Here is a 12,839-nt window from a genome sequence, read left to right on the forward strand (position 1 = left end):
GGATATGGGGAGAAGGCAGGAACGGGGTACTGATTGGGGATGATCAGCCATGATCACATTGAATGGCGGTGCTGGCTCGAAGGGCCAAATGGCCTGCTCCTGCACCTATTGTCAATTGTTCTCCATTAAAATAATTGTCCCCATTAGCAACTCCAGATGCTTAAGTGTAACTCTGGAATAATAACATTTAACAAATGAGCTAGGTAAACTGAGTCTTCTCTGAAGTCTGAAATGGATTAGATAGATCAAAGACTAGACATTTTGCAGTAGTTCGCCTTTGAAAATAACCTACGTTTTTTTCAAATCAAATGTCGACCTTTAAGCCAGTTATCTGGAGAAAATTCAATGCTTCTCTAAAAACGACTGTTTTCCCATTGAAGTTGGAAACCAATTGGTTTTGGGCACTTTGATATTCTTCCTTTCTCCTAAACTTCCAGGTGTTTCCATTCAATTTGTGGGTAGTTCTGAAGTTAACCGTAGGCTCCGATTCTTTACCGACACATGTTGCCACGTTAATAAAGTGTATTACACAATCCAATTAAATAAATTATTTTAAATTGTGGTACTGGCCCACTAGCAATTTGCAATATTAAATGTGCCATGTCTTGACAAATATTATTGTTCATTGTGGGGAAAACTGAACTGAATTGAACCCTGCACCTATAACATCGGACTGGCTGCAGAGGCCACAAATAGGCCCCGACCTCGGGTGATCACAGTATACAATACAATACAATTCAATTTATTGTCATTTGGACCCCTTGAGGTCCAAACGAAATGCCGTTTCTGCAGCCATACATTACAAACAAATAGACCCAAGACACAACATAATTTACATAAACATCCATCACATTGCTGTGATGGAAGGCCAAAAAAAATTCTCTCTCCGAGGAAGAGGACTGAAATTTCTGGTGCCTTTCCCCACAGCGGAAAATTTTGATTCTGTTGTGGGGGACGTTCATGTTGAATTCTATCATGTGTTGTGTCATTTTTCTTCTTTTTTTTAAATTTTCTATGGATGTACGGAAACTTAAATATTTCTTCTATGTAAAGCACTTTGATTTCAACAAGAGTTGATTTAAATGTGCTATATAAATAAAATGTACTTACTTACTTACTTACTTACTTACTTACTTACTTACTTACTTACTTACTTACTATATAGATGTAAATAATTTAAGTGCAGCAATGCTGCCAGGACAACAGGCCTTTAAGGGCAGAGCAAGAACCCTGCACTTATAACAATTGGGACTTGCAAATGACACTCTGGTAGTCTGTCTACCATCTCAGTATACTACTGCTATACACTTGTACTGTATCTGAGATATTTGACTACGATGTATCTAAGTGCTTATGTATAGTAGACACAAAATGCTGGAGTAACTCAGCAGAGGCAGGCCAGGGATGCTGCCTGTCCCGCTGAGTTACTCTGGCATTTTGTATCTAGCATGTGCAGTTCTTTCCTACACACTATGCTATGTATAGTGATACTTGTACTGAACTGTATACAAAAATGGATTTCACTGTACCTCGGTATAAAGCACCATACCATACCACAAAAGGCTGCCACACAAACCCTTGCTCTGTCGGACAGAAGGCTGCCACACAAATAGAACAATTATGGTAATATCATTTCAAGTTAAGTCATGACATAGTATTGAATGGTTATAAGTTCAAGGTTAGTTAGTCAGAGTTTTGCAGTGTGGAAACAGGCCTTCGGCTCAACTTGCCCACACCGGTCAACACGTCCTATCTACACTAGTCCCACCTGCCTGCGTTTGGCCCATATTCCTATAAACGGTTCTATCCATGTACCTGTCTAAATGTTTCTTAAATGTTGAGATAGTGCCTGCCTCAACTTCCTCCTCCGGCAGCTCTTTCCATACACCCACCATCCTTTGTGTGAAAAAGTTACCCCTCAGGTTCCTATTAAATCTCCCCCCCCCCCCCCCCCATCCCTCACCCTAAACCTATGGCATTTGGTTCTCGATTCCCCTACTCTGGGCAAGAGACTCAGTGTGTCAACCTGATCTATTGCTCTCATGATTTTGTACACCTCTATAAGATCGCCCCTCATCATCCTGAGCGCCAAGGAATAGTCCTAGCTTGATCAGTTGTAGGAGGAATATTTTAATGCAAAGGATAATCCATACCAGGGATGTCTTCTGATCAGACCTGTGGATACAAGTGCTCTGTGGAGTCTCTGTAATGTACTAAAATGTCAAGAATCAAAACCAACAGGTTTTGCAGAGGTTGAATGAATGGACCAAAAGGCTCTCCCATCGGTGCTTAGGTTGTTCGTTACCCAGCATCATGCATATATAGTGTTTAAGAAGGAACTGCAGATGCTAGAAAATCGAAGGTACACAAAAATGCTGGAGAAACTCAGCGGGTGCAGCAGCATCTATGGAGCGAAGGAAATAGGCAACGTTTCGGGCCGAAACCATGCACATATATGTTCCCGTGTTTTTTTTTGTTTTGTTGCGCATTAAATAATTCGAATTTACATTTAATACCTCCACCAATGTAAAGCATTTGGCCAATGAGAGTTGTTTTTTAAATGTGCTATAGAAATAAAAGTGACTTGACTTGACTTGAAAATTCAAGATACTGTAGGCGTACGCAGAGATCGAACCCGGCGTTCGGAAGCCGCGGTCACGTGACTCGGGAGGGGCTTTTTGTTTTGCGCAGTTTTTCACTTGCGCGCGTTCGTTCAGCGCTGACCACCGTTGTGGGCAGACGTGTCTGTAGAACCTGCATACTAGCGACCGAACTTGTGAATAAAGTTTTGTTGAGAACTCCAGTAGTCGTTTCTCAGACCACGAAAATACACGTTTTCTATAGAAATTAAAACAAATGCGCTGGTTTTAGCAGTGTCACTGTAATTAGCAATGACAAGTAACGATCAATGATTGTGAACTTGATGCGTTGTGTTGACTTCACTGGGAAACATTTCAAAGGCATTAAAATCAGACACTTGTAGTAGTTCCCAATAAATGACACCGGCGGAGCTTGATTGTAGCGTCACGGATGTAAAAGATGAAATGTCCTGGCAGCTTTGCTGCACTAAAATGCTGCCAGGACAGACGAAAACCACTATTTTAACACATCTGAATGGAAAAAACAGTCCCACCTTGCAAACCATGTGGCAATAATTAAAGCATGGAATAATCTTCACCTTACCATAGTTACCCAACCAGATGCAACTATATTTAAGGTAGCTCTTTCTTCCCAAAAACCCTTTCTGGCTTAAGTCTTCCCTCCACCACCTCCAGTTTAAATTCCAATTTGGAATATTTTTTGGAGGAGCAGGAAACCAGGAATAATAAGATCACACACACACTCACACTATTTGTGGCAAAGGTACTAGCAAACATCTTATAGCAGCTATAGGATCTTTGGGTACTAGAGGAGCTTTGCTCTGAGGTATCCTAACATTTGCCTGGCTTGAGAGGGGGGAAATGCGCGTAATTCGGTGTCAGCAGCCCTCTGAGAAATGACAGTGGCGAAAAGAATATAACATATAATCTGTGTGAACACAATCCCTCCTCCTCCTTCCCCTGGAGAAATGCGGCAGTTCGTGGCCAGGCTGGGCTGGGATGGAGCATACTGTGGGGTCTTGTGTGGTGGAGTCGCACTGACAGACGCTTGCTTTGGTTGCCGGGGTTTGGTTGGGTTTATAGTCGGTGTGTGAGCAGTTACTGAGCTGCCTGTGCTGTGCTGTGTGTGTGTGGGGCCGGCCCGGCCCAGCCCAGCCGCTTGGAACGCACTGTATCAATTCCGGGCAACACTGACACACGGTCGCCATGGTAAGTCTCGCTACATTCACTGTAGCAATCTCGATACATTCCACACTTTGGCGCCGCTGAATGGGGGGGGGGCCGAATGGACTCTTCTGGCCTAAAGTCACGATTCACTTTATTTTTTGTCACCCACTGTGCTGATTTTCGTCTTTTTTTTTAAATGACCACTCCTGTCGGACGGTAATTGCCTCTTTCAATTTCTCTCTCGTGTTTTGTGTGTTTTATTTTTAAACATTTCCTGTGCTGTAAAAAAATTGCAGTGTCATGGGGTTGAGATGCAAATCCGCGTTGCTGGCTGAGACTAGTTTGAATCAATCCATGATCATTTAGGATTTAGTTCGTTCTAACCATTTAGCTCGAATGGAATCATTGGTTGTTTTAATTTGGTTAATTCAGGGGAAAGACACACTTTGTAATTTGAAGAAACTACTTCCTGTAAGCAGCACATTTTTCAATTGTGTGTGTGTGACCAGAAACTATTTTATGTGCATCCATACACATAATATTCCTTAGTGTTTCGGACAAAAAGTGTCAACTGAAACAAAAAAAAATGACCAATTGTGTTGCTTTTTTATTAACTATGATTTTAGCTTTGGGCAATTGTGTGCAGGAAGGAACTGCAGATGCTGGTTTAAACCGAAGATAGACACAGAAAAGCTGGAGTAACTCAGGGGGACTCACAGGCTCAGAGATGCTGCTTGTCCCTCTGAGTTACTCCAGCTTTTTGTGTCTAGCTTGGGCAATTATGTCCTTTTGGTTCAAAAATCGGATCTATTTAAAGTGTGATTTATTTTGAGTCAATCACAGTTTATTAGTCTAATTTGAATTTGAATTTTGAAAACGATCTTTTTTGATAATGTACAAAAAAAGTACATTGTCAATGTATTACTTATGTGCTCATTGATAAGATGGAAATTCATTGCTGATTATAAAGGGGAACATAAATTGTATGTTATTAACATATCTTGAAGATGATTGTTTACAGTTCCATAGGCCTATTAATACTTTACTCAAACTCACACATGCAATGGATGGAATGATGATAGGTGATTTAACAGGGGGGAGGGGGGGGGGGTGTGGGGAGCTGGTGGTGGGAGAATCATACATCATACTTAGAAACATAGAAAATAGGTGCAGGAGTAGGCCATTCGGCCCTTCGAGCCTGCATTGCCATTCAATATGATCATGGCTGATCATCCAACTCAGTATCCTGTACCTGCCTTCTCTCCATACCCCCTGATCCCTTTAGCCACAAGGGCCACATCTAACTCCCTCTTAAATATAGCCAATGAACTGGCCTCAACTACCTTCTGCGGGAGAGAATTCCAGAGATTCACCACTCTTTGTGTGAAAAAAGTTTTCCTCATCTCGGTCCTAAAAGATTTCTCCCTTATCCTTAAACTGTGACCCCTTGTTCTGGACTTCCCCAACATCGGGAACAATCTTCCTGCATCTAGCCTGTCCAACCCCTTAAGAAATTAATCTCTGTAAGATTATTTTAAAGACTGTACATTATTTGTAACACCTACGAAATTGATCATAAGTAGGAGACATGTACAATTTCAAAAAGGTTCTGTCTTCATAACTAGGTATTATTGTATCTCAGCACCACCCATCTTTTCTCCCTCTTCTGCTGCTGCCCAATTCAGATTAATCAACAGTGCAAGGATCTAACAGTGGACAGACACAAAACGCTGGAGTAACTCAGCAGGTCAGACAGCATCTTTGGGTCGAGACCCTTCGTCAGACAGTTAGGGGAAAGAAAAATTAGATATAGACCGTCATGTAGAGAGATGATAGTACAGATGAATGAAAGATACTCAACATGATGACTTTGAAGCTGGTACAACGTGGGTGGGGGAGGGATGGAGAGAGGGGATGCAACGGTTACTTGAAGTTAGAGAAATCAATATTCATACCACTGGGCTGTAAGCTTCCCTAGCAAAATATGAAACATTGTTCCTCCAATTTGCATTTTTGACTCACTCTGACAATGGAGGAGGCCTAGGACAGAGTGGGAAGGGCAATTAAAGTTTTTGACAACTGAGAGATCAGGTAGGTCTAGGTGTATAAGAGTCCACACATTGAACAACGTATACAGTAGATGAGTAGATATGGACTCGTACATCGGCGAGACCAAAGGTAGACTGGGAGATCATTTCGCTGAACACCTTTCACCTGACTCAATCTGAAGAAGGGTCTCAACCTAAAATGTCACCCATTCCTTTTCTCCAAAGATGCTGCCTGACCTGCTGAGTTACTCCATCTTTTTGTCTATCTTCGGGTTAAACCAGCATCTGCAGTTCCCTCCAACACAAAGAACTAACAGTATGTGTACAAACAACAATACAACAATTCAATTAGAACAATACCATGTTTCTTCTTGGTATCTTCCTTACAGATATCATGATCTCACAATTCATAATTTCAGAGTTTGTATCCATTATATTCAACTTGGTATGTTTCAATGCCTTCCATGAGGGGAATGTTCTGCAGATTATTATCTTCCTGTATACTCCCTGTAAAAGTTCATACATTTCCAAGAATACCCTGATATTCTTGACCATTGCAGTGAAAGCTACCCAAAGTGAACGATGATTTGCATTCATTAGGTGCCCTTAATGACTTTAAACATTACAAGGAACTTCAAAATCCCACCATCAAATTAAACAAGTCGGGACCACATTTTCTTTGATATTTTTACTTCAATGTTTGTATTCTTGATAAGCATGGGTAGGAGTGAACGGCTGCCACAGGTAAACAGGAATACAGAGTTGAGGTTAAAGTCAGATCAGTTGTTTTTAATGACAAGTCAGACTGAAGGGGGCCAGGAATGGAGCAGCTGGGCTTGTACACTCTGGAGTTTAGAAGGAGCAGAGGGGATCTCATTGAAACATATACGTTTGTTAAGGGCTTGGACACACTAGAGGCAGGAAACATGTTCCCGATGTTGGGGGAGTCCAGAACCAGGGGCCACAGTTTAAGAATAAGGAGTAAGCCATTTAGAACGGAGACGAGGAAACACTTTTTCTCATAGAGAGTTGTGAGTCTGTGGAATTCTCTGCCTCAGAGGGCGATGGAGGCAGATTCTCTGGATGCTTTCAAGAGAGAGCTAGATAGGGCTCTTAAAAATAGTGGAGTCAGGGGATATGGGGAGAAGGCAGGAACGGGGTACTGATTGGGGATGATCAGCCATGATCACATTGAATGGCGGTGCTGGCTCGAAGGGCAGAATGGCCTACTCCTGCACCTATTGTCTATTGTCTATTGAATGTAAGTTTTGGAGGGAGAGGTGGTGAGTTAGGAATGGCAACCATGGGCTGTGCAACTGAATATTCAGCCACCAGTTGATTTACTGCAAGAGCTTAGATCAAAGATTGGGAAGAGGCCAGAAAAATTAAAATTTATGAAGATCTCAATGATTTGTGATGCTGGGAGAACTTTAAAAAACAACATTAAATTTCATGTCAATAATTGGACCATCTTGGGGGCTGCATTTGGAGACCTTTTTTGGATTACCTGGTATCTGGATGTTCCAGTGTGGAGGGAAAAAAAGTAATTTGATGAAGCTCTGCTTGAAAGTGCCAGAGTGCAGTAGAATATCCCTACATGTTGTAGGGCTGAAGATTGAAAGCTATATTGATTGACCTTTATAATGCTGTGTTCATTATCATGTACTTTGAAGAATGAGGTGGCATACATTTGCTTGCAGCTTCATTAGTTATCACAAGCAGAATTGCTACTAGACCAGGGGTCGGCAACCTTGTTCTGCATAGTGGCCAGGACGCATGTCTGTGAGCGGATCTATCACGAGTACACATGGATGGCAGGCATCAAATCACGGGTTCGCAGAAGGTAGACAAAAATGCTGGAGAAACTCAGCGGGTGAGGCAGTCTCATGCAATCCTTGCATGTCTCACCCGCTGTGTTTCTCCAGCATTTTTGTCTACCTTCGATTTTTCCAGCATCTGCAGTTCTTTCGTAATCGTGTTCACAGAAGGTGGGCGGCCGTGCGGGCGGCTTTGCGCAGGATACGGTACAGACAGAGCTCGGCGATTGTCCGCGGCGGGCCCGATAATTACGGGAAAATAAATCCGGGTTTCGGTTTACGGGCCACATTTGGCCCGGGGGCCGTAGGTTGCCAACCCCTGTACTAGACTAAGTGGGACTCGTTGGGTCCCTGTCACACGGGAGGCCTCGTCTACAGATCATTGATCGTTGGTCGGCACAGACATGGTGGACGAAAGGGCCTAGATTCAAGATTCAAGAGAGTTTATTGTCATGTGTCCCTGATAGGACAATGAAATTCTTGCTTTGCTTCAGCACACAGAACATAGTAGGCATTGACTACAGAACAGATCAGTGTGTCCATATACCATTGTATAAATATATACACACATGAATAAATAAACTGATCAAGTGCAAATAACAAATAATGGGCTATTAATGTTCAGAGTTTTGTCCGAGCCAGGTTTAATAGCCTGATGGCTGTGGGGAAGTAGCTATTCCTGAACCTGTTCGTTGCAGTCTTCAGGCTCCTGTACCTTCTACCTGAAGGTAGCGGGGAGATGAGTGTGTGGCCAGGATGGTGTGGGTCCTTGATGATACTGCCAGCCTATATGAGGCAGCGACTGCGATAGATCCCCTCGATGGAAGGAAGGTCAGAGCCGATGATGGACTGGGCAGTGTTTACTACTTTTTGTAGTCTCGCTGTATCTCTAAGCTAAACTAAAGACTGCTTTTGTAAAGAAAAGAGATATTCGTAGAAAAACATAATTAGAAAAGAAACAGATCCATGGTGGTGCAAGAGTGTGCCATTGTTGAAGTAGGATTCAATTCTGAAGAGCAAGGGAGCTGGGGATGCAACACCAGAGGTGCACCAGTTGTGATGGTCAGTGAGGCAGAGACGTTGCCAATCCGCACCGATTGGCTTGATTCATTAGGTTCACTTTGGCAGGTGTAAGAATGAAATGGGTGGTAACAAATTGATGGCCAATTTTTTATTGATTCCTAAAGATGGAAAGGACAAAGGAGCACAAATTTTGAAACATTTTTGCAGTGTTTTCAGTTGATGATGTAACATGGCATTTTCTGTGGGTTCCTTCAACCTGTTCTGATCTGTGATTCATTAAAGGAACTCATTTTTTGGGGGGGGAGGGGGAAATAGTTCCTTTAATGAATCACACAAGCCCAAGAGCTGCTCTGCACAACACTGGCTGGTGTTTGTTTCTAAGGCCGCCTGGGTCAAGACGAGATGGAGAGACCAGTGGAAGTCAGCAGAACCATCTAGGCTACACCATTACATCAATGACCCCATGGACGTCCCTGGCCAGGATCTGCCACGAAAGCAGTGGACAACCCTCAACCGTACTGACCCCCCCCCGCCATTCAACACCACTGACATCCCCCGTGCTCTCCACTCACAATTTTACCTACTCCAACCAACACGTACTAATTCACCTGCCTCAATCCATCCATTCTGCACCAACTGCCTTCTAACTGTCTTCTAACCCCCCCCCCCCTCCCCGCCATCTATCCACCCCGCACTGATTCACACACACCCCCCTCCCTGACCCTATTGTCCTGGAAATGTCTTCAGAGCGAACATTGACTATGTTTGATAACGGAATGCAATCAAATGTGTTTTAATTCCCAATGTTATTATTTGTTTTAATCCATGAAGATGGATTCATTATATTGTGAACACGTGAAACATTAAAACCGCAGTGTTCGATTGTCGCTGCTACCGTTGACACGTTATTACAGAATTCATTTTAACAGCAAATCAATGCTCTTAATATGGAGTATCAGTACTGTAGTTATTTAATGAGCAACATTCACAACTATACGTACGCATATATGTTACCATGGTCCAGGATTTATTGACACAGGTTGATCATACGCCGAATAATCCAACCACATTTTTGTTTGGACTTGGAAAGAACTAATGGAAATTGCATTAATTGCAATGTGTAAAAAGAGTTGAGATACTGTCTTATTATTTTGCTGCATGTCATTGTGGGATATATATATCATGTCTTGGTTGGTGAATGTGTAGTTTGTGACTTTATTTGAAGCAGAAATAATATCCGACTGGTAACTACGCACTTCGTCCAAGCACATTATCGCACGCGTCATGCAAACCGTCTTAAATGACCACCTAAACTGTCATTTGGCAACCTAAAAAGCTGCCAAGGTTGCCCGGCTGGCAACAGGGAAAAAAAGTTAAACAAGAGCCCTGGATGGGGCCTCGTGGACAGTGCCTCCTGTGAGTGTGGGGACCCAACACAGACAGTGGAGCACATGGTCACCAGTTGCCCCAAACACCGGCCACCGAATGGTGAACGAGGTCTGATTGGCCTGGACGATGACACATTGGCCTGGCTCACCTCAACGGAGCTGCAGGTCTAAAAGACACACGACAGAAGGAGAAGAAGAAGAAAGGAACTCATGGTGCTAATACATTTCATGTAGCAGTAGAAAAAATATTTTTTCTCTTGCTGATTGAATGTAATTGCCTATTTCACAAGATTTTCTGACTTGTCAGGAAGCCATTTTAGCAGTTAACATAAAAAATAGGTGCAGGAGTAGGCCATTCGGCCCTTCGAGCCTGCACCGCCATTCAATATGATCATGGCTGATCATCCAACTCAGTATCCTGTTCCTGCCTTCTCTCCATACCCCCTGATCCCTTTAGCCACAAGGGCCACATCTAACTCCCTCTTAAATATAGCCAATGAACTGGCCTCAACTACCTTCTGTGGCAGAGAATTCCACAGATTCACCACTCTCTGTGTAAAAAATGTTTTTCTCATCTCAGTCCTAAAAGATTTCCCCTTTATCCTTAAACTGTGACCCCTTGTTCTGGACTTCCCCAACATCGGGAACAATCTTCCTGCATCTAGCCTGTCCAACCCCTTAAGAATGTTGTACGTTTCTATAAGATCCCCCCTCAATCTTCTAAATTCTAGCGAGTACAAGCCGAGTCTATCCAGTCTTTCTTCATAAGACAGTCCTGACATCCCAGGAATCAGTCTGGTGAACCTTCTCTGCACTCCCTCTATGGCAAGAATGTCCTTCCTCAGATTAGGAGACCAAAACTGTACGCAATACTCCAGGTGTGGTCTCACCAAGACCCTGTACAACTGCAGTAGAACCTCCCTGCTCCTATACTCAAATCCTTTTGCTGTTTTGCAGTTGTGTTGGTTGTGGCATTATTTTATGCAATTCTTATGTACTTGCTTTTTTTTTAAATTGAAACCTTTTATTTTGTTTCCCTCTCCTAGATTCTGATTTCCTCCATTGTTACACTTGGGTGCAGTAATCCATGATGGATAAGATATTGGAAGCACTCATCATTTCTTCGCACTCCCTACCTGTGAAGAAGGGGATTGTGAAGAAAGTGGTCGATGCAGCTGAGAACTCAGTTGACCGGGAGCAATGCAAGGCCATGTTTCATCTCACCACTCGGCTGATTCTAATCGGGGAGGACAACTTTCAGAAACAAGTGGGTCATCAGGTACTTGATGCCTATGCCAGATACCACCGTTGTGAATTTGAAGAATTCTTTAACAAGGGCTTTATCCTAAACCTTTTGCAGCAAGGTTATGGATCATTGGACAAGAAAAACATTGGCATCATCGACTATATCCACATGGGATTAAAACTTATAATGAGTTGTCCTTCTGTGCTTGAAATCTTCAGCTTCATGCACACTGAGGTTCTGCGACTAGTTTGTGAGAGGCCAGAGCCTTTGCTGTGTGCTAAGCTGAGCGAGTTGTTGTCTGACTTTGTGCACTGCATCCCGAGGGGGAAATCTGCGGTGCTTTTTTGCCAGCAATTAGTAAGGACAATCAGCCAGTTCCAGTGCAATGCCACACAGGAGGAAGAGATCCGTGGATTCATTTCTCAGGTGAACAAAGTAAGCAATTTGCTGCAAAGCATTTGGAAAGCTGAGCCTGGTGCGCTTCTACCTTCTCTACAAGAGGTGTTTGTAATAATCTCTGCCACAGGTAATCAACCCATTTGAGGATGATTGTTTTTTTTAATATAAAGTTACTTTTGCAAATGTAATTGGGCATTCAATTTTAAATGTTTTTGAAGGGTGAATCTCCGAAAGCCTCATTCTCATGCCTCTTCCAAATCTTGTCTCTAACTTTTATGATTTGGGACACGCAGTTGGGAGACAAACAGCCAACTTCAATCTCTTTCTCTCCTGTTTGTGTTTTATGTCTAAGGTGCGATGCAGGATTTTAATTTAAATTCATTTGTCCCATTGCACAAAGCTATACTGGGCTCAGATAAATCAACATTGTTCAAATGTAAATTGGCAACAATGTTTTATGATTGAGGGGGTGGCATTTTCATATACTGAATGATAAATGGACAACTTATTGAGACCCACTTTGGATTATTTTTTGTGTATACTGAAAATCAGCTGTATGGTTGCTGTTGTGAATTGGATTCACGTTGCTGTGGATTGAATCATTTTTCTTGGATATTGGCAATCTACCGAGGGAATTTATAGACAATAGGTGCAGGAGTAGGTCATTTGGCCCTTCGAACCAGCACCGCCATTCAATGTGATCATGGCTGATCATCCCCAATCAGTACCCCGTTCCTGCCTTCTCCCCATATCCCCTGACTCCGCTATTTTTAAGAGCCCTATCTAGCTCTCTCTTGAAAGCATCCAGAGAACCTGCCTCCACCGCCCTCTGAGGCAGAGAATTCCACAGCTGTAGTGAACAAGATTTTTGATGGCCTAGCCTTTGTCAATCAGGACATTTCAGTATAGATGTTAGGTTGCGGTTGCAGAATACGTTGTGAGGCTGCACGTGGAGTATTGTGTTCCAGGACTCATCAAGGCATAGATTAATACAGCATGGAAACAGGCCCTTCAGCCCGCCGAGTCTGCACCGACCAGCGATCCCCGTACACTAACACTCTCCTGCACACACTAGGGACAATTTACAGAAGCTAATTAACCTACAAACCTGTACGCCTTTGTAGTGTGGGAGGAAACGGAAGATCTCGGAG

The 12,839-nt window shown here is 43.0% G+C and overlaps 1 protein-coding gene across 1 annotated transcript in view; it reads left to right on the forward strand.

Moving 5' to 3' along the window:
* Positions 1 to 3,711: 3,711 nt before the first annotated feature.
* Positions 3,712 to 12,839, forward strand: part of usp38 (ubiquitin specific peptidase 38) — a 49,489-nt gene continuing 40,361 nt past the window's right edge. The window contains exons 1-2 of the mRNA XM_033012393.1: positions 3,712 to 3,809; positions 11,090 to 11,815. Of these exons, the coding sequence (XP_032868284.1) occupies positions 11,131 to 11,815 (685 nt within the window). The 5' untranslated portion in view covers positions 3,712 to 3,809; positions 11,090 to 11,130. The remainder of the gene's footprint in view (positions 3,810 to 11,089; positions 11,816 to 12,839) is intronic.

This window comes from Amblyraja radiata, chromosome 1 (genome assembly GCF_010909765.2).
Source record: "Amblyraja radiata isolate CabotCenter1 chromosome 1, sAmbRad1.1.pri, whole genome shotgun sequence".
NCBI classification, from domain to species: Eukaryota; Metazoa; Chordata; class Chondrichthyes; order Rajiformes; family Rajidae; genus Amblyraja; species Amblyraja radiata.